The 23,752-nt window shown below is 33.5% G+C and overlaps 1 protein-coding gene across 2 annotated transcripts in view; it reads left to right on the plus strand.

The window, feature by feature from the left end:
• The window catches only part of SPOCK3 (SPARC (osteonectin), cwcv and kazal like domains proteoglycan 3), a 191,659-nt gene that overhangs the window by 115,324 nt on the left and 52,583 nt on the right, over positions 1 to 23,752 (plus strand). For both annotated transcript variants that reach the window (XM_072037332.1, XM_038178733.2), the window contains exons 5-6: positions 1,511 to 1,637; positions 18,344 to 18,458. In XM_072037332.1, coding sequence (XP_071893433.1) covers positions 1,511 to 1,637; positions 18,344 to 18,458 — 242 coding nt within the window. The remainder of the gene's footprint in view (positions 1 to 1,510; positions 1,638 to 18,343; positions 18,459 to 23,752) is intronic.

A 23,752-nucleotide genomic window follows, 5' to 3' on the forward strand; every position in this document is an offset into this window, starting at 1 on the left:
CTCGTCTTTTCTGAGGTGTATACTTAATTTATGGCATGTGCAAGGATTAGAATAGTGGGGGCAGATAAGCTAAAAATCTCAATTTCTTCTAATACCATATTTGATATGTTTTGAGAAACTATAAACAGTGGCCTCTGTGTATCCCGCAAATCCTGTTTGTAATTTCTAGTTTTTGCTGATATCAGTGGAATTCTTCCTATTGATGTCTGGAACTTTCGCAATTGTTTTATGTGATATTCTAGAGTTACCGTGACTCAGATGAACAGAAGTTCCATCAGGTAGCTTGATAGCTGGGACTGTCTGGTCCTGTTAATAATTTCAGGCTACTGGGACACTTCTGGGAATCATGAGCTATAGCAGAAACAAGAAGTAAGAGAAAGATGCAGCCATCCAAACACAGTCTCATTAGGCTGTAGATGCTTGGAAAGTTCTCCGTCAAGTGAGAAGAAAAGCAGTAATCAGAGATTTACTTTTTTCAAGTTCATATCTTTTTTTATTACTCCAGACAAGTTCTTCTCAAGCAGTGATTCATGATTTAAGTAGCAGAACAGTTCTTGATTTTTAGCTGAACCAAGCTGAAACAGTTGTGCTCCATTAAAGATTTGATTTGAGCTTTTTGAGTGTGAACATTTACTACTTTGTTGTGTCATAAGTCATCGCTGTATTCTAAACATAATCATTGATAGATTCTTGGTTAAGCAGAAAAAAATTTATAAAACTTATCCATTATTGTTCCGTTTTTTATTTATATGGAAGCCATTAATATATAAAGCATATTGTAGGCTAGCCTATTAATTACGCAACTCTCATAAAACAGATCTTTAAGGATGCAGTGGTTGTTAAATGCTTTTATAGGTGTAAAAACCAATTGGAAAGATAAATAAAAGTTAATTCAGAGCTAGATGATTCAGAGATAGATAATTAAGGTAGATGCATGTGGGCATACACATTCAGATCAACCCTGTGTTCCAGTGGACTGCCTTTATTTACCTTTGAACTTTACCTTTGGTTGTGGAGTCTGAATTTTAAGAAATGTAATCTATTATACTTCGACAGTGATCAAAGTATAACAGCACGCTGAAGGACCAGCTGTTTCTATTCAAGTATTTATGATATAATTTATATTATATATTTTATAATGTTTAAATGTTGTCTCTTTAAACATGAATATTAATAATAACTCCGTTCATACTACTTCATAAGAACATGAATGAGCAAATGCCACACAAGTCAGACATCTTTCACTGATCAATAAATGTAACAGTCACCAAAACAACATCTTAATCATCTTTTCAACAAAGATGTCTTAAAAATTGAAGTAACTTGTAGGTGTATCAAATATATGATATGATAGTGAGTGAGCATAGACTGACAGTGCTTTACTTAATATAAAATTTAATGGCTGAAATTATGTATGGCTTACTGTTTGTAAAGGCACATTAAAATACCCTGAATATGTTCTATTTTTACTACTGCTTATCAGAATTACATACTTTTTGTTTACTTACAGTATGAAAGAGGCTGGTTTAGGCCATAAACAGTGGAGGGGTGGTCCCATTTCATCAAACTGCAAGCAGTGTCCAGTAGTTTATACCAATCCTGTTTGTGGATCAGATGGTCACACATATTCTTCTCAGGTAAGAATTAAATAAAGAACTGAATTATTCTTTTGTTTTTCACCTGAATTTCAGCTCTTGGGAAATAAAATCCTCTGTTGTTACACAAATCAACTTTTATTTCTTTTGACTAAAATATGTTCCAGACTGCAACCTAAAGCCACAGTAGTGTATCTTAAGACTAAAAGGTGAAGTAGTAGCAAATGCCAAGCAACATGAAACAATAGTACCTGAAAAAACATGGTGCTACTGTGAAGCAGAGCTCCAGAAATCAATGCAGAGTTTTGAATAGGAAGCAGAGTGTTGGTGTCCCCAGTCTGTGGTCAGGAAAACATGAAATTCCTGTTGGCCACTGAGGGGATGTTTCACATTCCAAGAACCTAGGCATAGATGTAAAATGTCCAGATAAAAAATGTAATAACATAAATAATTGTTGTGTATCTTTACTTCTTGCAACAGCATTTTGTGTATTTTAAGACCATAATCAAATCTTCCTTCTATATTCCTCAACCCTCCTTTCTTTTCTGTCATACTTATTTAGAGATAGAATAATAATTCAAAAACAGTACTGTCAGTTTACCCAGTCTTTTGTAGAGAAAAGATTTTGGTTACACTGAAGTCCAAAACCCATGAGCCTGCATTAGTACAGTACTCAGCTCAGACTTGGGACATCTCACTAAGAGGTGGAGAGACAGACTGTAAGGCTGAAAACAATTGTTTTGTTTAGCATCCTCTCTTAAAACTTTGAGTAGAAGAAATAAATAAATAAATAAATAAATAACAGAATAAAACTACTGTTTCCTCAACTTTGACAATTCTTACGCTTTTATCCTTTTTCATGTTAGAAAATATTTTTCTTAAAAAAATGCAACAGTTAGGGAAGTGTGCAAGGAAGTGTCTGAAGGAAGGAACAAATAAATTTGTAACCTCTGTCTGACCAACATGTTGGGGCAGAAGCAGTTCCCTCTCATAAAAAAAGAATCATAGGGAGAAGTGAAATGGGTGGAAAGGTAAAGAAGGAGTGTTTTCTCACAAATTAAGCTCAAACTGTAACACTGCAAAATGGGGAAGAAAAAAAAAAAAGAAACCCACGAATACATGCCAAGACAAGCCTGGGTGTACAGGGGAGGGAAGGGGGGAAGAGAGAAAGCTGGTAGCTCTGTATTTGCACAGAGATTGTTTCTATAGCTGTGAAGCAATTTTTCATTCATTTTTAGAATCAATCCGTTGTCCATAACGAATTACTCCGATTTATGCAATATTGGTAAACCATATGTGGTTGAACTCTGATATACTAGCAGAAACTCTCAGAATTGATTCATATTGTGTGGAAATGTGGGAATAATTGATCAGAAATAGATGATCCATTTAGAATCAAGTAACTTCATTCACCATAGTCCTATAGTGGCTTACGGCTGCTCTTGGTCTGGTCTGAAGCAAATGTACAGAAGTCTGTAAATAATGATGAGATGCAGGTATTTTTACATCAGTTCATGTGTGCTGCTCAAACAGGATGATGAGAAATGAGTGGAATGAATAGATACACTCTGCTTCCTTTCCAGTGCATTATTAGAGCTACAGTCGGTACAGTAGTACATATTATCCAACGTCTATACCTGTTGCATGGACATAATGCAGAGGTAATGCAGCACAGCAGAGCGCATTTGCAGAGCTTTTCCATTTTTGTCTTTCACAACCTTGTAATGGTAAATGTAAGTTTAAATGTAAGTTTATGGTAGCAAAATGCTTAAAAAGAAAGAAAAAAAGTTAATGACTACAGAAGATCTGCACTACTATAAATATTTTTTTTTCCAGTGGTGTTGATTTAAAATGATTTAAAATTTCATTCTGCAGTTGCATCAAAATAAAGGTCCTTGCAAGGTTATTTCAAGAGCAGTCATTTTTAAAATTGACATAAATATGAATGTTTGTGTTCCTTTACTACAGGCAAAGTTTAGTTTCATTGTGGCATGAAGCTCCAGTAGCAGTTTATATAGCAATTTTCTTTTATTTAGAATGCATTTGTCAATGACTATGGCAAAGCATACAGTACATTTTCTGAAAAGAAGTCAGTAAATTGTAATAGGGCCATGGAACACAACTAGGTGGCTGGCAGTTTTCTGATGCTGATAGACACTTCTTTAGGAGTACAGAGCTCCCTTTTCAGGCCAAGTGCATGCAGGTGTTTGTATTTAATTATATAACTATAGATACATGTATTTCATACATTTTTGTTTGTTTGCTTTGTTTTGGAAAAAACAAACACACACACAAACACACACACACACACACACACACACACAAAAAAAGGTACATAGTAGAAAGAATTTTACATTGTAGAAAGTCTAACTTCTAAGCTGAGCTTATCCAAGATCAGGTAAGGTTGTTTTCCATTGATTTTTAGCAGTCCAAGTTAAAATTTACTGTGCTTTCAGCCCACAGTTATTCACATACAGTCAGCGTAAAGGCAGAGTAGCAAGTATTATTAGCAGTACAAGAATATTGAAATAAAAAAAAATTACTTGCTGAAATGTTGAGTACTCAAAGTGAACATTAATTGTTATGTAAGAAGAAATTCACCGTAAAGGGAGATCCTGCAGTTTCCTTAACAGGGTGGCGTCATACACCTTTCAGTTAGTAGCCTTTAAATAATACTGCATGTGTTTTACGTTTCATAGTCCAGTTTTACCTTCTGTATTTCTCTAAACTTTGACATTCAAAAGTGCATTATTCATTTCAACTCCAGGAATTCTCAAACAGTGCTGTAGCTACCCCTGTGTATTTGGGGCTTTGTTACCTGCATAAATTTGGCATGGGGATCCATATTCCATGGGAAATAGGGTCACCACTGCCAGAATAACTCATGCAGCCTGTTTCTGGCTTCATCCTTCCAGGAATAAAAAGGATTTGGAGTACAGATGGGGTGCAAAACACCTCAGATGGAGTGTTTTGTGGTAGCAGCCTACCTTCTGTCATATTGTTTTAGCGAGCAGTGGACAGCATTCAGTGCTGTCCAACATGCATTCAGTGAAGCTAGTGTATCTGTGGATGAAGTGATGGCTGGGATGCTTGGAACAATTCACATTGTACTATATTGCAACCAGAACTTCAGAAAAAGGTGCAAGAATTAAAAAAATAGGGTCACACATCAGATGAGATTCTCTTTAGTGAGATAAAAATGTGTCTTCATTGATCCATGGAGTATACTTTATCAGGTTAAATGAATCTTTACAGAAGTAATGGAAACTCTTTGGTAACTGTTTAAATGTTTAAAATCTAATACTAAAAAATCAGGTGTGAGGCTGTCTGGTTTTCCAGCTTCTGCTAGCAATGTGTTTTGCCAGTAATGCTTGAAATTTTATCTGGAATCTTTAAATTGATAGGGTAAGATAGGATATTAAAAAAATAATAATAATAAAATCAGACAGAAGTGTCAGAAGGGTGACTCACTTTATTTAATCCATTTTTCTACTACTAAAATTATATATTTTATATATAATTATATATATTATAATACATGCATCATATATATAATATATAATTATATAATATATAATATATACATATAATTATATATAATTATAATATATATATATATAATTATATATAATTAATATATAAAATTATATATTAACTGATCTCTCCTTATCAAGTGCATTCAAAATAAATAGCTGTGAAAGCTGTAGGGAATGGAAATGGTAGCTTAGATGACAAATTACTTTATAGAATGTTCAATATTTTGAAATTCTGAGCAGGTCAGTATTTCTAAGACTAGGATGACGTGTTTATACTACCAAGAATGGAATTTGGCTCCCTTTCTTCACTTCCAGAATACTACGTTTGTTTAGTGTAAAACTATATATTGGATTTACATTAAAAAATACATAAACTTTAATACTTCAATTAAAAAAAAAATAAAAAAGCTACTTTATGGACTGTAAAATGTTTTCTTAAGCCTTGATTTATGTAATGTTTTTACATTGTTTTTAACACATTACATTTTCTCTACAACAGTACAATCTAGGCTGGAAGGACAAACTAATAAAAGAATAGGACAAATTGACAGGGGAGAGTGAAACTACTGTCAGCGTTTAATATTTTTCATATCACAGTAGCAGTATACTGTTAAAAGTAATATAGGAAGAACTCAGGTTCAGAATCTATTCATGAAAACCTAAGTTTGCATATTAACTGTCAAGAGTTAGCCAGTAAAACAAGAAAAATAAAATAGCTTAAAGTTCAGATGACAGTTTAGATTTTGGATTTCTTAAATTGTTAAGTTTCATTGAAGATATCAATAGTTATCTGGAGATGAAATAACAGTTTTCCTCTGAGTGGCTTTTAACCAGCAGCAGTTAATCTTTTGAAAATAGTATTCAAAATGTTCTTACTGGACTTACAGCTGAAATAATCAGAATCATTTTGCCACAAGGCTTAATTCCAGCCGCATATATACATCATACTTCATCTGCAGACAGAAATGGATAGAGGCTGAACACAGGAGTTGCCACTGGTGTAGATATTCTGGTGGAGTGGTGGTGGTGAGCAGATAATAGTTCTAAGAAGAAACCGACAGAAAGATGGGCCTGGAGCATTAAGAGACAATAAATAATGTTCTTAAGTTTGCATAGCCATTTGAAAGATTAAGGTACCTGAGAAGGCAGTGGAGAAGATGATGATGAATTGCATCAGTTGCAAGGAGGGAATCAAAAGAAAAGGTTGTCTTAAGATTTACCATGCAGAAGTTCATTAGTAAGCCTGGTTTCAGTGGAAAGAAAGATAAAGAAGGTAGTAATTGGAGAAGTAATTAGGTGGGATTAGAGGATTTTTTTTCTGTGATCATGGGAACTTTTGGTAATTTTTTTTTGTAAAAAAAAAAAAAAAAAAAAAAAAGGGAAAAGAGAGAGCAGCTAAAGGCGCTGACCATGAAACAAGATGGTTTCAACCTAGGGAATGAATTTTGAGTGTTAATTGCAGACAGGAAGAATGGTATTAAAGAAAATGAGATTGGAAGTGTCAAATGACAAAAAATAAAACTGTGTCAGGTCTTGGCCCAGTAAAAACATTTAAATATTATAGTAATAATTCGCTGAAAGAAACCCCCAAGGAGTGTGCTAGTGAGTAGATGGTATGGAAAATACATCTAAGCACTTTCTAGAAAGAAGTCCAGTGGTACATGGAGTAGCCATGGAGGAGAGACATGACTACCTAAATTGTTTGCTACACAAGGCAGGTGCTCCAAATATAGGACAAAATGGAAGAGAATGTATCAACAAATACATTTTTAATTTTCCTGTAGACTGGATCACAGAAATAAGTAAGTTTAAGATTAAAATGTGTCATTTTCCTAAAATTATCTTGTAGGATAAAATATGTAGCCACACAACAGTATCATTAAAAAAAAAAAAAAAAGTCTTATGAAGAGCTCTAATAAGTGTTAGTTGGCTGTAATTTATTTCCCTTTTCTGAAAAATCTTTAATTTTCTTTAAAATTAATTCTATTTTTCCTTCTAAGAAGGGTTTTTAAGCAACATGCAGCAAGCATGAAAGAAAATGTACTTAACATTACTTAGCCATTTTGTTTTTCACTGACAATTATCAGAACAGTAAGCATTTGAAAAGCTACAGAACTGCAAATGAAGTGAAGATGACTAGAGAAAGTGTAATTATTCAAATAAAAATTTATTAGAACTTGCGATTAAATTTAGTAATCAAACAGAACAAAGTGTTCAGCTTCTAACAAAAATATTTTTACACACTGTTCATGTAGGTCACATTAGCACTTAGCACGAAACTGAAATGACTGTTAAGCTTCAAGTATTAACATCATTAGACCAGCAGTGCAATGAACTAGTCACGGTGTCCCAGAGAAAACAAAAAGCCTCAGTCCTGGCATACCTCTCAATGAGGTATAATGTCTGTAACATTTAAGAGTCATCGTACAAGGCTCACTATTTGGCATTTGCAATTTTGAAAAGTTCTCAATGAGATATTGTGGACATGAACCAATAATCATATAGCTACAACTCTAGTGAAACTACGTTCAGTCCTATTAGCATGATTCAAATATTCCTTCACATTTTCAATATTGCTGATGCTTTAGTATGAGAATGATGTTTTTATATACAGAAGATTATCTGATCAAAATTACTCTGTAATTCAGAATTTTAAAATTATTTTTGAAAGCAGGAGGATGTGTGTGTAGTATTCCATTTTTGTGTGTACCGATCTTATTTGTTTTTAATATGACACATTTAACATTTAGCATTGTGAAACTAACATTTTATTGCAGCTCAGGCATATTAAATGTATGGCATTAAAGTAATCAAATCACATAAAACTGTATTTGATTCAGGTTTTCTAATGTATGGATGTTGCGATCCCCAGTAACCATATTCACATTCCTCACAAATAAATTTCAGATTAAGTTATCCAAAGCCACATATGGAAACATGAATCCAGAAGACTTTTTGCTTATGTGAATTTTACAATACTGAGTGTGACTGTGAAGTTCCTCTTTACTTCAGGACTCTTTGGATGAAGCACTAGTTAACACCCTCTACCCTCCCTCATAAAAAAGCTAAAAAAAAATAAAATAAAAATAAAATAAGTAAGGAACAGACAATGTTCAGAAACATTCTCAGCCAGATCTCAGACAAAATCCTTAGGTTTTCATGGTAATATGGAGTCCCTCAGGAAACCTGCCTTCTTTCTACCTTCAAGAAGTGGTTGTGTTCTAACCTAATTTCAGTTCATTTGTAGCAAGACAAGAACTGACCAGCCTGTTTACTTACATATCCAGTGCCTTCTAAGCTGTTTTATGCTAAATTTACAAGCAGCAAATAATAGACCACTTTTCTTCCACAAATGCCAGGTTAAAACATTCCTTGCTTGCTTGTTTTTCAAATGAGTACAAACAGATGTACTCTTGGATGAGATATTGAGTAAACTGGAAGAAAAATATGAAAGTAAAATAATATAAAGAACAGATCTGGACATTGATGTACACCAGATGAGAGCTGAGAGAAAAGGATCTGAAAAATATGATTGAGCATCAAAGGTGTATCTTCGTATCATAGCAAAGTTCCAGGAAAAAATAGAACATCATAGGCCACAATGGACTTACTGGAACAGAAAAATAAGTTTGCTTAGCAAAATCTGCCCCTCTGTCCCTTGGAATGTAAAGTATGAAGAATTGGCTTTGTGTTGATCTCATTTTAATCCGCGTGTTTGACAAAGTTAGAATATGGAACACTTCACACGTCTTATAAAGGTATTAGTAGAAAGATTTGGGCACAATTCTGTGTGTCTCTACACAAGAAATATCTTTTTGAGTTCAAAAAGAGATGTATTTAGAGAAAAGCTGCCATATTTTTGGACTATTAACACCCACCTGTACAATAAATAGGGTGTTCCTTACCTGGCAGGATGAAAACCATTATGAACATGGAATGTCATGAATGTCCTTCAGTAATAGCACCGTGTAGCCTACTATTTCAGGCTTTTTAATAATTAAATTCTAGTATTTTGAATTTAAATGAATCCTAGCATACTTTTTTAGGTAGGCAAAAAAAGAGTAGAGATCTGTAGAAGCAATGTGATGGAAAAAAATCTGAGAATGCTGAGGTGTCTCTAACTACTGATAAAAAGGGGATGATTCTGTAGTGCATTGATCTGGGTTTCACCTGAATATAGTTATACAGATTTTTTTTTTATTTTTTTTTTTTCCTGGTTGACATGGTATAGTTCAAATATCTTATACTTGAACAGTATAACCTATCATGGACCAACCAAGTCTGTGCACATTAATTTAATTATTTTTCCCATAATTAAAGACTAATGAGCACACCCTTTGGATGATATTTCAGCTCACATATAATTTTATAAATATTTCAACTTAGATATAATTAGATAAATTGAACTTGGTTAATTAGTACTGCAATCAGCCAGCATGGTTTAGGAAACGATATCATATTAAAAATGTGGTGATAATGCATGCTAATAACCTGTAAGCAGATTTTTTTTTATTTTTTATTTTTTTTTAATAAAAAATCCCATGCTTTTACAAGCCATTTATGTCTTGCTATGAGGTTTTATAGCTTTCTCTCTACTCTTATTTTACCATTGCCATTACTCAGAAATTTTCATGTCAGCTGAAAAGTATTGAAGTTCTTGACAGATTTTCAACCAAAATAGTCTGCTGTTTCTAAGATGATTTAGGAGAATTAAATGTTTTCATGTTTTTAATTTCTCTTTGAATATTCATTTTCAACTTTGAGGTGGGAACTTGGAAATGTAAACTGAGTTTTGTCTGAGCATTATTCCTTCCTCTGCCTCTCAAGAAATTTTCTCCAAATTACAAAACTGAATGCCAGAAACAAGGTAGATCAAGGGTCTCATGTACAGATTTGAGTGATGTTCTGTGCATCTGTATCTTGTCTCTGATAAAAATGATGCAGAATTTTGTAATAAGAAGCTTGAAGTGCTGGAATTTGGGCTGTATGAGTGAGGGCTCTTAATAAGAGATGATATTAACAATATAGCCTTAAATATACCTGTGCATATATGTCAGAAAGAGCAATTGTTAATATTGAACATGTTTATAGTAAACTATTAGTCTATTTTTAAACTGCATCAGTGTTTATAATTTGAGAATAAGCCAATAACAGAAAGTACAATATAGATGGAAGTAATATGGCTTTATATTTTTACCCCTTTTGCTATTTTTTAAGAAAAACTCACAACTCTCTAAATATTATTATTATTATTATTATTATTATTATTATTATTATTATTATTATTATTATTATTATTATTATTTTATATATTTAAAATGTCTTCTACGGAGTTATTGTCTTCAAGGGATATTGAAATACTAATTTGGAAATGGGGTAACATATTACATTGTTTTAGACAGATTTTAGACAGAATACAGATTTTTATTTTTTCATGTAAATTGTTTTCTCTAGTTCATAGCTTTAGTTTATCATCAGTTCTTTCAACCACAAAAGATTTCCTTTGCTCAGGATCTTGGTTCAATAGGCATGTGTACTTTTGTTCTCTGTTGAAAATACTAGTTGCATGCCTTTATGGTTGATATTTCTTAATGTTATTTTCATTTTAAACAGTAATTTATTTGCTGAAAGGGGTTTTACTCAAACTCCTATTGTTGGGTAAGTAACGTGATTTAACAGGTTAAAACAGGTTATTAACTGTTTTCACTTTATGGATGTATATAGCTAAGAGTTTTTAGCATATGAACTAATGATTATGAGCTGAGTCTGAATTTAATTATTCATCAATGTATTTTTTCTTAGGCATGACCTGTTTAATTTTAAATGTACAGAGAAGTCATGGACCTCTAAAGAGCTCTCATTATTCAGATTAGGTACAATTAAATGTGACAGTTCTCTTTCAAAGCTGAAATATTTTTTACAGTTGCATAAGTATGAGTTATTGATTGTCTAACAGGTAGTTTACTAAATGCTCAGCATTAAATGGGACAAGTGTTCTGGAAAGCCTTTTTGTAAGTGACATACTTCATCCCATCAAAAATTCTAGAAGACTTTAATTTACGGTCCATTTTGCACTGCAGATTTATATTTATATCATAGAAAAGGGTACATTGACGTATCTGACCTAAATTCAAGCTTTCAATGCCAAGGACTAAAAGCAATATTGATATGGCTTGAAGCACATAATGTATGCAATATGTATACGAGACTGAGGTGAATGCTCTGGCAGGTATCTTCAGTGTCTTGTGTACTGTCAGGGTGTACCAGATCTGCCTTTAGCTGCTCAGTATGTGAAGGAAAGGAGAAGTTGTAGGGAGTATCTGAAGAGTGCATGAGCTGCTGTTCCTTACTTGCCGGGGAAATTGCATGTATCCTTAATACTTGTCTTTAATTAGTTTATTTAAAAGCTGATAGATAGATAGATATTCCTGACAAAACAGAAGAATACTTTGTGGAATACCTTGTCACTGAAGTAGCACTCTCAAAAAGGGATAGAATTAAGTGTATGAGAAAAACCCAATTGGTTACGGACTGTGAAATACCAAAGCTAATGTTACACAAGCACTGTTAGTTATTCTTCTTAGGTTGACAAATAATGTAATCTTACCTTAATTTGTTACTCACTGTTTCTTTCCCATTTCTCTTTCCTCACTTAAAACACAGAATGGCCATACATCTCTCTAATCAGTCATTTGTTTTTTCTGCACTGTTCAGTGCAGTCTTAAGTCTTTGATCTGTGTGGCTACTGTAAAATAAACTAAATTCCTCATCTGTTTTAATATCTTTATTTCCTGTAGTTTCTGAGAGGTCTGCAAATAGTAACAAATTTACACTGTCTCATCACAATCACTCTGTGTGATGTGGGAGTGTTGCTTTACAGATAGAAGACTGTTGCAGATAAACGAAAGACGAAATTATTTGTGAGAATTTGATGTCCAGTTAAAGGATCATCTTTTCATGTTTCACGTAGAAAAGCATTTATGTATTCAATTCCTATTAATTTTAGTTGGATCTAAAATATTTAGCATGTTCCCAAATCACATCTCAGGTTTTCAAGAGCTCAGGGAAGCAAAAATACAGACTTAGTGCCAAACAGAAGAATTTTGCTGAAGTTATCTAACATTCTTGGGCCAGCATAAGCATTAATTTCCTTCTCTTTCATGTGGTCTCCCTACTTAATTCATTACACATCATGCAAGCAGTAGTCTCTTGATACTGAGCAAGTCTATGCTATACTTTCTCATTCAATAAGTTTCATCTCATCTGGTTGACCCATTTTCTCAAAGCAAGACAAACTACACAGGTGTCATTACTGACACTCTTATCTGATCCTGTTTGTAAAGATCTCAATGATTAAGATTCAATAAACATTTCCAGCAATTTATTTTAATACCTCACTACCCTTATTATTAGAAAGTCTTCCTAATATCTAATCTGAAACTCTTCTGCAGCAATTTAAGCTAATTATTTCTTGTAACTTTCATCATGGTACTCTCTTCAAAAATATTTGTTGCCTTTTCTTTGACAGCTGTTGTGAGAATCCTCTTTTCTCAAGCCTGAACATCCCCACTCCTCAAGCATGTTTTTCACCGATGCCATTTTCTAGGCCTCTAATCTGTTACTCTCCCCCTCCACCCTTTTCTGGACTTTTTCCAGTTACTTCCTATCTTATTGGAAACCTTGTCCTGAAGCTGGACAAGGTGCACTATTTTAATGCTTGCCAGAGCTGTGTGCATTTTACGTTTTGCAGGGTGCAGTCCTGTTTATGTATCCTGATAGGGCATTTTTCTTAAAGATCATAAAGTTCATAGAATTGTAGAATGGCTGGGATTGGAAAGGACCTTAAAGATAATCTAACTCCAACCCATTGCCATAGGCAGGGACACCACCCACTAGATCAGGTTGCTCAGGGCCTCATCCAGCCTGGCCATGAACACTTCCAGGGATGGGGCATCCACGACTTCTCTGGGCAACCTGTTCCAGTGCCTCACCACACTGTGAGTAAAGAATTTCTTCCTAATATCTAATCTAAATCTTCCTTCTTTTAGTTTAAAACTCTTCCCCCCTTGTGCTATCACTATCACAGTGTCATCATTATTGACAATTCTCTCTCTCTCTATATATATATATTTTTCATTTGCAACAGAATTCTAGCCAGTTGTTCCATAGCTTGTATTTTAAAGGTTATTATTACGTGTACCTGAGAGTGGAACAGCAGATCTCTGTATTGAATTAAATATATATTTTTTAACCTATTTCAATAATAAGAGTATTTTATTCTATTTGTGTATTCTAAAGTTATTCTAGACTCTTACATGTCTGGATATGTCAAGGATAGCTTTCATTTCATCTTCTAAGACATTAATGAAAAGACAAAATAGTTCTGGATTGTGATACACCCAAAATCTACTTCCAGTGCAGCCTTCTATTCTAACTGTAAGCCATTATAATCAACTTACAGTATGATTATACAAATAGCAGACTTACCACTATGGCTTACAAAGTTGCAGTGTAAGAGAGCATGAAAAGCCTTGGTAAAATAGAGGTACTTGCAATCTGTTATGTCTTTGTTTTCTAAAAACTGCCCCAATAGAATAGCTAAAGCTAGATCTGTTACGATTTGCCTGATAAAACCTTGTGGCATGGTTCATCTTCTTTCTTCTTCTAGATGCCCACAAGTTGAGTATTTTTTTTTCTGTGCGATTTCCCATAAATCAAATTTAAAAGTTGTTTTTCCTACAATTCGTGGTCTTTTCCTTTCTTATTAATTTTTTTCCTTTCTCATTCATTTCCAGTCTAACCATACTTTTTCTGTCCATTAATATTTTTTCAGTGGCTACAGGTTTGCTTAGACAGTTCTTCATGTGTACAAGGGTGTAAATATAAAATCTGAAATTTGAAAATTTCTAAGTTGAAACTTCTAAACTATATAAATATTCTCTGAATATTCTTTTTTTTTTTGCTCCACATAGAGGCTTTACCTCTGTATATGTGATACTCATGCTGATATACTATTCCTTTTTTGTAGAGGTTTCCTGTGTATTTTCAGTCAAAAAGTTTTCCCAAGTCACAGGTTTTCTCAGTATCCCTCCTGTATATACACACACATACTGTCATTCACACTTAAAATTAGATAAATTGGTCACAAGAACATGTCTGGGGATTTCTTAAAGATGAATATATATGTATAGAAGTGCATGATATTTACTTGGACCTCAGTTTACAAATACAGTGCAAGTTGAGATTGTTTTGGAACTTACTGTAAAAAAAAAATGTATTCTGCCCTTTTATTCATGCTAATCAAAGGCACACAAAATTACTTTTTTTTGTTTTTCCCTTGAGTTTTCATTTTTTTCATTATTTTGCCATGGAAAAGAAAATACTATATATTTCTTTCCATTTTGGGGTGAAACAAGGTTCTTGGTACATGCAGTATAGAGAGATCAGTTTGGCAGCTGTTGAAGGGTAGCTACGTTGGAACAGAAGTTAGCAGAGCTTAATGAAATATATTACTGTCATTTAATCTTTTCAACTCTGTAAGAGTAGTTAGAAGAACAGGGTTTATGTATATCAAAATAACATACATCATAATTGTTCCAGAAATATAACTATTCTCATCCTTACTGTAATAACAGTAAAGCTGCATGAGTCATGTCTAAAGAGGACATACATTCTTTGATGTTCTTCCCGCATATTTTAATTGCTTGTCTCTAGTTCACTAAATATCTATTTAGGGCAAATGTTGGAGAATGTTGGATCTATTTAAAACTGAGCAGGTTTTCAAACAGGCAGAATATAAGTAAACAAATTGCATCTTTCTATGGGAACCTTGACAGTGCTGAAGTGAGGAGCTTTTCATCCTGAAATACATTGCCAAGAGACCCTGACGTGGTACATATTCTTTGTCTGTATTGAAACATTTTTTTAGTCACTGTGTAGCATATTTCTTTAAAGTCAGAAATACCTATTCTTCTGTCTTGAAACAAAACATGAAAATTCAAACAGTTGAAATGTCCGTAGAATTAAACATAAAAATGAGACATGCTATAACTCCAATGTAGAAATCTGATATGCTAAGAGGAAAAAGGAAATCAGAAAATAGAAAAATTATATATATTCATAAGTAAAAGGGATTTTTTTCATATATATAAAGGATTGTGGTGAAAATAGCACAACTAGTTAACAGTTTATAAAACCAAGTTAAATAAGGAATATTATAAAATCCAACAGATGAGTTCCTTGAAAATTGTGATGACGTATTCTCCCCATGTAAATAATAAAGCCAAATGAATTGCAATTATTTTATTGCTATATATAACATTATACTTACTAGTTTTATATTCATGTATTTTTTCTGCTGTTTCAAGCAGTCAGATATTTTTTCCCACAAAATTAATGATTTCATCATGTTCCCAACACTTCCTCTACTAGTAGTGTAAAACTACTTTTCCTTGTGCCCTCATATACTATATGCCACAATTTTTATTTATTTTTTTTTAATGAAATTTTTTTGTGTTACTTTGCTGCCAGTTCATTGAGACTAATGTTGAGGGATATCTTAACTTGCCTTGGTTTAATTGAGCTGCCTTTGCAATATCCCAGTGTATTGTTGATTCATGGAACAAAGACAAGAGGTTTAAACCATAATTATATTCCTGCTGTCATTAGCTGCTGATACTAAATTGTCAGAAAAACCTGTTGATTTTTTTCTGACTTTTTAAGCACTGTAATTTTACTTTGTTACTGGAGATTGGGAATGTAATTCTGCTGCCTGCTTGTCAACAGAATGTGTTCAGTGAATGTAAAATTGTAGCAGAGCTGTGAATGGGAATGCTGAGTTAGAAACGTTATGTACTGACCTTGCACTCCCTAGCTGGGACATCAGGTCCTGTGACAGGTGCCAGGCATTGTTCTTGTTAACATTTAAGAGGGCTATGTTACTTTCAAATAACACCAAGGATATACTTTAAAGAAAAATAGATCAGAATGACTGAATGCACATATCATACTTACCTTGTTAGCTGGAGCAACTTTGAAGTGTTTACTAGTTTCAACATTTGAGTGTAAAAGAAATGAAGCACCAGAGTCTTAAAAAAAAAAAAAAAAAAAAAAAAAAATCTTTCGTCTCAAAAATGTACACCTTTGTTTTGAGTTCCTCATGTTCTGATTATAATTCCAGTTTCAAATGGTGGTCTCATTTCAGTCTCAGTTCAGTCACCAATGGGAGTATTATTCAGTGCCTAAAGCTCTTTTTGTAAGTAGCCTAAAGGCAAAGTATTTGTAGGTTTGACTCTTTAAGACTGAACAATAAAATCTTCATATTTTAAAAAAGGGAAGATATCTCTTTTCCCGAAAATATTTATTAAGTTCAGGGTATGATCTATTTTACCAATGCTGAAGATTGTCTCAGGTATTAAAATATGAATTAGGTTGTGTGCTGTCTGGAAAGAGTTCTGGTGGACATCATGGCTAGTCAAGCACTTTCCTGTACAGTTAGGCATACTGTATGTAGCCATTTTTTTCATAGTCAACTACTGTAGAGAAGGCAAAGCTGGTTTCTTTGCTTTAATTTTCTTGTCCATTATGAGACATAAGTCATATTTGTACAGATTTCAATTAGAACAGATCTACAGATCTATTCTGCTTTTATTATTATTATTAGAATTAAAGATTGTTTTAGCCTCGCTCCCTTTTATCTATGCCTTTTGGGGGAAAAGGTTACATGTTCAGAACTGAGCTGAGATGATTATTTTATGCAAATGCACAAAATTTCAGGTATTCTTTTCTCTCTCATAATATCTCTTCTTTTTGGTATTGTAAGTGGTTCAAAAAAGTATTCTTTCAACATGGTGGTGAAGTTCAGCTGATGCTGGGTGGAGAACTGCATGACAGTGTGACAATGGTGTGACAAGGTTAGGAGTGCAGCAGTATTAAAGGTTGATAAAGTTCTGTAGAATCCAAGGGAGGAGCTGAGTTTAGGCAATTACATCTGTATGCTAGTGAAAACGTGCGATATTTCAGCAGGCTCTTTTATGTAACTGTAATGTGTGCCCCAACGTTACTCATTTTTAAGTGAGAGAGAAACTTAAACTTTAGGGTTTACCAGAAATCCTCATAATTGTATAATAGAATTGTGTTAATTAAAGTGACACTGGATACCAAAACAGCAGATGAGTCAGGGAATGTAAGGCAAAATTTCTTTTGAAACTGTTTTTCTGAAGTTGTGTGATGCATAGAAAACACTGTCATGTTTTTGTTCATCACTTGAAATGGTTTTGACACCTATACTTTTTTGTTTTATGTCCTTTATCTGACTAATGAGGCATCTTCAATCCTTTGTTCAAAGATGAAATGTTCTCTATAACCATCCTCCTTTACCATCTCCTCTTTCCCCCTTTTCACTTTCTCCTTCCCTTCTACAGATTCTTAATTCTCCTTTTTTCCTTTATTTTTGTTTGTGTTTTTCCTGATTGCATGTTGGTAAAAGATCCTACGGATAGATCTGTATATCAAGAACTTATTTTGGAATAACAGTGCAGTTTTTCAATACAAATGTCCATATTTATAATAATTTTATTTTTAATAATGTTTATATGAACATTAACTATAGTGGTTTTATGTGCTTGAAACAACAATACCATTTCCTGGTTAGATATAGTTAATTTGTGTATTGTTTTTGAATCAGAGCTATAAATATACAGATTAGAATCACACAAAATGAATCTGTTTCCATATTGGAGAAGACTGCCACTGTCTAGAATAGCATCAGCCACAGATTTCTATTTTATTTTTTATTGCTTTTCATTAAAATACTGTCATTTTGAAGGTAGATATTAATTCATAAATCCAGTAGCGACTCCTTTAATTGCTTCCTATCAATAATGAATATTGATGCCTTGTATATTTGCTCATATAATGAAAATGAAACCAGTACAGTCTAATTCTGTTTGGTTTATGTAACAAAATCAGTCTAATGACAAAAGTGCATTCATACTTGAATTGAGCCTGAAATTTCAGCCAAATTAGGGAGTAGAACTTTATACCTTTAATCAGATTCTTAGTACAAAGGTAGCACATACGGCAGAATTTTTCCTAGCATCTATGTCTACTGACATTTAAGCACCTTATTAACGATTCCTTCAAAATACTTAAGGATTAATTTATATTATAAAAGATGTTTATATTAATGATAGTGATTTTCTTTCCTTACAGTGCAAATTAGACTATCAAGCTTGTGTCTCAGGAAAACAAATCTCAGTGAAATGTGAAGGACGTTGCCCTTGCCCTTCTGACAAATCCACAAGTACAGGGAGAAATGATAGGAGAGGTGAGTGATAATAATTTGTATGATATTTTTAACATCTCATTTCTAGAAGGAAATAAGATTTTGTTCATAGAACAGCACAGTGATCACAAACAATTGATTATTAAAAAAAAAAAAAGTTTTATTAAAGGGTCTTTGCAGTGGTTTTTGAAATTGTACCTACAATAATACACAACTGTGATTTTCAGTGAAGCTATTTTAGTACAACTTATTGTTCTTTTATTACTCTTTAGTACTCCTCAAGATACCTGTAGCTGCACTTAAGACAGAAAAAATCATACCTTGCTCCTTACTGCTTTCAACTGAATTTTCAACAAAATGAAGTAATAGGGGGAAAAAAAAGGCCACTTAAAGTCCTTATTAAAGCTTATAGGAGCAAGCAGTTGCACTTAAACTACAGAAATATTGGTAAAGGCTGTCATATAAAAGTGAGTTCCTTGAAGAGTGGACAGGAATAAATCAGCTTCCTTTTGGACCATGCATGAGATTAGGCTGCAGAAAAACGCAGTTGCTTTGCACTACTGCTTCTTAGCCACTGGTGCAGCTGGAGGAAAAAAAAAAAAAAAAGTGGCTAAGCACATTTATATTTCAGTGATTTCCAGGTGACTTTGGAAGGTTGTTGTTAAAAAAAAAAACAAGATACAATCTTTGGTGCTCATAAATAAATCCATCATAGCATGAGATTTTAGGCCACCGTGGACCTGAATGCATGATTGGAGGTCAACATTTTGTATTTCTTTAAATTTCTTTTCTAGGTGTATTTTTTTCTCCTTCCTGGCTAGTCACACCTGTGATGCACAAATTTGTATCCTCATACATTTCCAATGTATCTTCATTGGAGATATACTAAATGTAGTTTTTGAACATTTTCTTTCCCTATAGCAACCTTTTAAGAACAAAAGAATGATGTACTATTCTTAATTTTTCATGCCAGAGAATCATTATCACTTCCATTATAGCTGCTGCCAAAATGATTTTTTCTCCTAGTTTAAAAAATGAATGAATATTCTTTGAACAAGGAATAAAGGTGAGCACTGTGAACATTGAGCTGCATGCACACAAGCCAATTAATAAACTTCTCCGAAACATCCCTTTAGGTCAGTCTTGGTATTCTGTAACATTATTGATTGTGTATAAAAAATAATTAAATTTGCGTAAGTATGCTGAAAACTCTCTGCAAAGCAATATAGCCTTGATAGTTTTTAAAACATTATTTTACAATTTCATGTAAATAAATAAAGATTAACCTGTTGTTTACTCTCATTGCCTTCCTGAATTTGAAACATTGTGGAAGAGACAGTCATATGCAGTTAATGTGGCCCCTTTGATAAGACATACAGTATAGAGTATTAATGAGGTTGTGGTTTGCACTAGCAACAATTTCTTCCTTTCCAGCAGTGATGGAGGGATATTTGCTTAAAAATGGGCATGAACTGAAATTAAGATTATCAGATGAAAAGTATCTCTCTGTGAATAGTAGACCTGTCATTCTTTTAGCTTTTGCACATGATATAATTATCCTCATTTTTTACTAATATAAAATTATTATTTTCTCTATGTTAAGCTGTTTCACCTGTTACAGGTGATATTTTTTATTCTGTGTGTGTTCTTAAGCAGACTATTTTTGGTATTCCTGTTAACATTGAAAACAACCTATAAATAAACTTTATTGGCTTCAGCAAAATGGAATTGTTTTTAATTAGTACTGGTAGGAATGAACTCTTGAAGATTTATTTTGCCAAAGGATCAAGATTGCTTATGCTTAGTTATGCAAAAGAGAAAGAAGAAAAAGCCTATATTAGTGTAGGAATTAACACTAATCCTGTGCTAACAGATTGTTGGGGCAAGCAAAAACCAGGGCTTTTCCAGCTGCTACATTTTACTGGAATATTGAAATTTGAATATAATTTCTTTACAAAGCTAAAGGACAGGTGACATGAGAAAAATGAAAGTGAGCTGACTGTCGTTACTGAAATTTCAGCCATTATTGTAACTGAATACAAATTTTCTGCTTAAGAATCCAATTATTTTCTTTAAATTGAAGTCTGTTAAGTGTTCTTGGCTGTATATGCACCTGTGAATTGCTTAGAAATTTGACAAAATCAAAGAGGCAAAGTAAGATTAGTGCTTCAGTTTCAAGGATAACTTAAGTGAGGGTTTCCTAAAATATATCCCTTATCCAAAACATTTTTTCATTTGTTAAGGTTGATGAATTCTGCCCTTTTTTATTTTTTGGTATATCTAGGAAGCAAGCATATCTATGAACTTCCACAAAATACTCTCAGTATGAAAGTCTATACTCCTTTGGGATTTGGTGCATCCAGGTCAAACTGGCTTGTACATTTGTGCATGAAGGGATTTCACAGAGCTAGTTTTCATTTTCCTAAACTCTTCTATTTGTTGGTTTTGTTTGTTTTCTATTGGTTAAGTGGGACTAGAAACAAGGAAGGCTTCTGTGACACTGTCCGCATTTTTTAAGACTGGGGAGACTTCTATCCCCTTGGCAGTACCTGGGCACCATTTTTTGCTCTAGACATTACGTATGATCCTTTTGTGCTGAAGCAGTCTAAGCCCTGTCTTTCACCTGTCATAAAGGACGGTTTTTGCTAGTCCTGATCTTCAGTCTGATGATCATACTAGCAAATATGCATGATGCACAGTGTAGGCTTACCAACTATCACTAGGATGAGGAGATTAAAACATTCAATGGGGTAAATGTAGATGTTGCACTTGTTTTTTAAAATGTACAAAATCACATTAGTCTTTGATACTGTTAATTCTGCACAGCTTGTCTGCATTACCTTCTAGCAAGTCCATTGTCCATCCTCCCACCCATCCTCAACTATCTAGGAAACAAACACCAAGTCAATCCTTTTTCTGCTTTTCTCTTGGGTATAAAGCATGCTTATCCTCCATACTCCACTATCTAAAACGAGGAGGAGATTGTACACTAGCATCGGTGCTACATAGCATCTGCAATTATGTTCAACCTGTTCTGTAACTGCCACGAGTGAGATAGAGTAAATGAAAACCTGCAGTCCATCTGGACAGCAGGATTGTTCACGAACCATCAAGATTAGAGCTTTTACCATATTTGATTTCATCTCACTCACTCGTGCACACACAGTGCTACTTTCACTAGATCGCAATGTGCCTTCCAAGCTGAGAGATCACTGCTGACTTAGGACAGCCAGGTAGAAAGTCCTGCTGTGCAGCTGCTTGCAGTTACCTGTCTCAAGTGGTTTGGCCATGGCGTTTGGGAATCCCCCAGCGTTCTTCTCAACACACCTCTTTGACCTCCAGGATCTTTACTCATTTCCAGGATCTTTCCACCACCCAGGATCTTTCATGGGCCACCTCTTTCTGGAAACTTATTCTTCTTATCAGGATCCATCAGTCCCTACCACACTGTTTTCCCAGCCTAAATAGTCTATGTGCAAAGGCACATGTGATCATCCTCCTAATTGTTATTTCTGTCCCGTGTCTCTTTATTTAATGGAGAATAAGTGACATGCCACTTTTGTTTAGTACAGGTTTTATCAGTATTTATGCCAGTCCATAGTGATTGCATCTAGCTTTATGCTTGAGGGTTCAAAAGTTTGATTTTTAGGCATTCACAGACACACACACAGATTTACCTTCTTCCATGTTAGTGTTCACAGTTTAAACTCTTTTTGCAGCTACCATAACAGCACATTTATTTGAGGTTTTGGTTTCATGTAGTACTTTACAATTCACCAGCCTTCATCTACTCTTTCACTAAATTAGTGTATTATGAACCTCTTGGCAGTTGGCTATTTTGACTTCACTTAAGTCTTCATTTTCTTTCAGCCAAGTTAAAGTTAAAATAATAACAAAAAAATTTCCTTAGGAAAAATGTAGTTAGTTAATAATAAGGAAGTAGAGGCATAGGAAAAAGGGCTTTTGTATTAGAATGTTTTATTTTCTCATTAACAGATTTTCCTTTTACTTAGAGTGTTTCCTTAAAAAAAAGTTTTGATTTTTTTTTTTAGAACAAAAATAGTTTTACTGATTGCACTTTTGTCATTAAGTACTTTTTACTAATTTTTATTTATTTTTTATTTTTTTAGCCATGTATTTTCCCAGCCAGTATTAAGTAGCAGTAAATTCTTAATTGGATTCCTCCTGATTGTCTAGTCCAGTACTGATTCATGTTTGATTTGTATCGAATTGATTTGAAGCCTATGACTAGATGCTCAAGCAGACAATACAGTATAACAAAAGTACATACTGCCAACATCGCATTCTTAAGAAAAAAAAAAAAAAAGTTTTAACATATGATTACAAGAGGTGGGTTGAGAGAGTGTTCTCAGAAGTTCTGAATTCATTTCATGGCTTTGGTACAGGAATTCTACTATCTTCTTAAAGAAAGAAATATTCCATTTTGTAATTATAAATTGTTAATAAAGGCATGGAAAACTGCAAGAATGAGAAGTTGAACAAACTGTATGTAGTCACAAATGAACTTCATGATTAGCAATAATATTCTATAATGCACGTTAATATATTCAAAATGTTTTTCTCAGATGTGTGAATTTCCTTTGATGTTAATGAACACCATTAATGATCATTGCAGTTGTATAAATAAATCAGAGATACCTTGCCATGATCCCAGAAGCATTAAGGCTTTCTTTCTAGTTTATTTAATGTTGCTTTTGTTATTTTGAATTTTTGGTGAAATGTAAAATGTATCTCTTCAGAGCAATATACTCATATTCTCACATAAGTATGTATAATCTATTCAGTGAACACAACCCATTAAATTGAAGCCTGTTACATTTTATATTTTTAATTTTTGAATATGTATTGAAATGGCCCTCATTCAGGAGACAGCTGGTGTTACTTCATACTTTTCATTATATGTGATGTAATTCAAAAACTGAGACATTGTAATGAATAAAGATACTCTTATCAATATGTTCCTTAACAAAAACTTCTAGATGCTTAATGGAAAGTTTTATTTTTTCTCAGCGTAAGTAAAACACGAAGGCAAAAAAGCTATTGTAAAATTTGCACAAACTTCTATACTTTGATGTTAGTCCAGCTTTATTCAGTGACTTTGTCAGTTCTAATTTTAATGGTATTACTCTGAAAATGTATCTTGGCCCACTGTCTTGTGCTGCATTAACTTTTTTCACTCAGAGGGTGGTGAGGCTCTGAAACAGGTTTCTCAGAGAGGTTGAGGATGCCCCACCCCTGAGGTGGACTGAGTTTTAAATCACACCCCAACCTCCAGAAAATAAAAAAGGAGGATCCAGACAATAGCCCTCTGGAGT

This window comes from Anas platyrhynchos, chromosome 4 (genome assembly GCF_047663525.1).
Source record: "Anas platyrhynchos isolate ZD024472 breed Pekin duck chromosome 4, IASCAAS_PekinDuck_T2T, whole genome shotgun sequence".
Taxonomy (NCBI): Eukaryota; Metazoa; Chordata; class Aves; order Anseriformes; family Anatidae; genus Anas; species Anas platyrhynchos.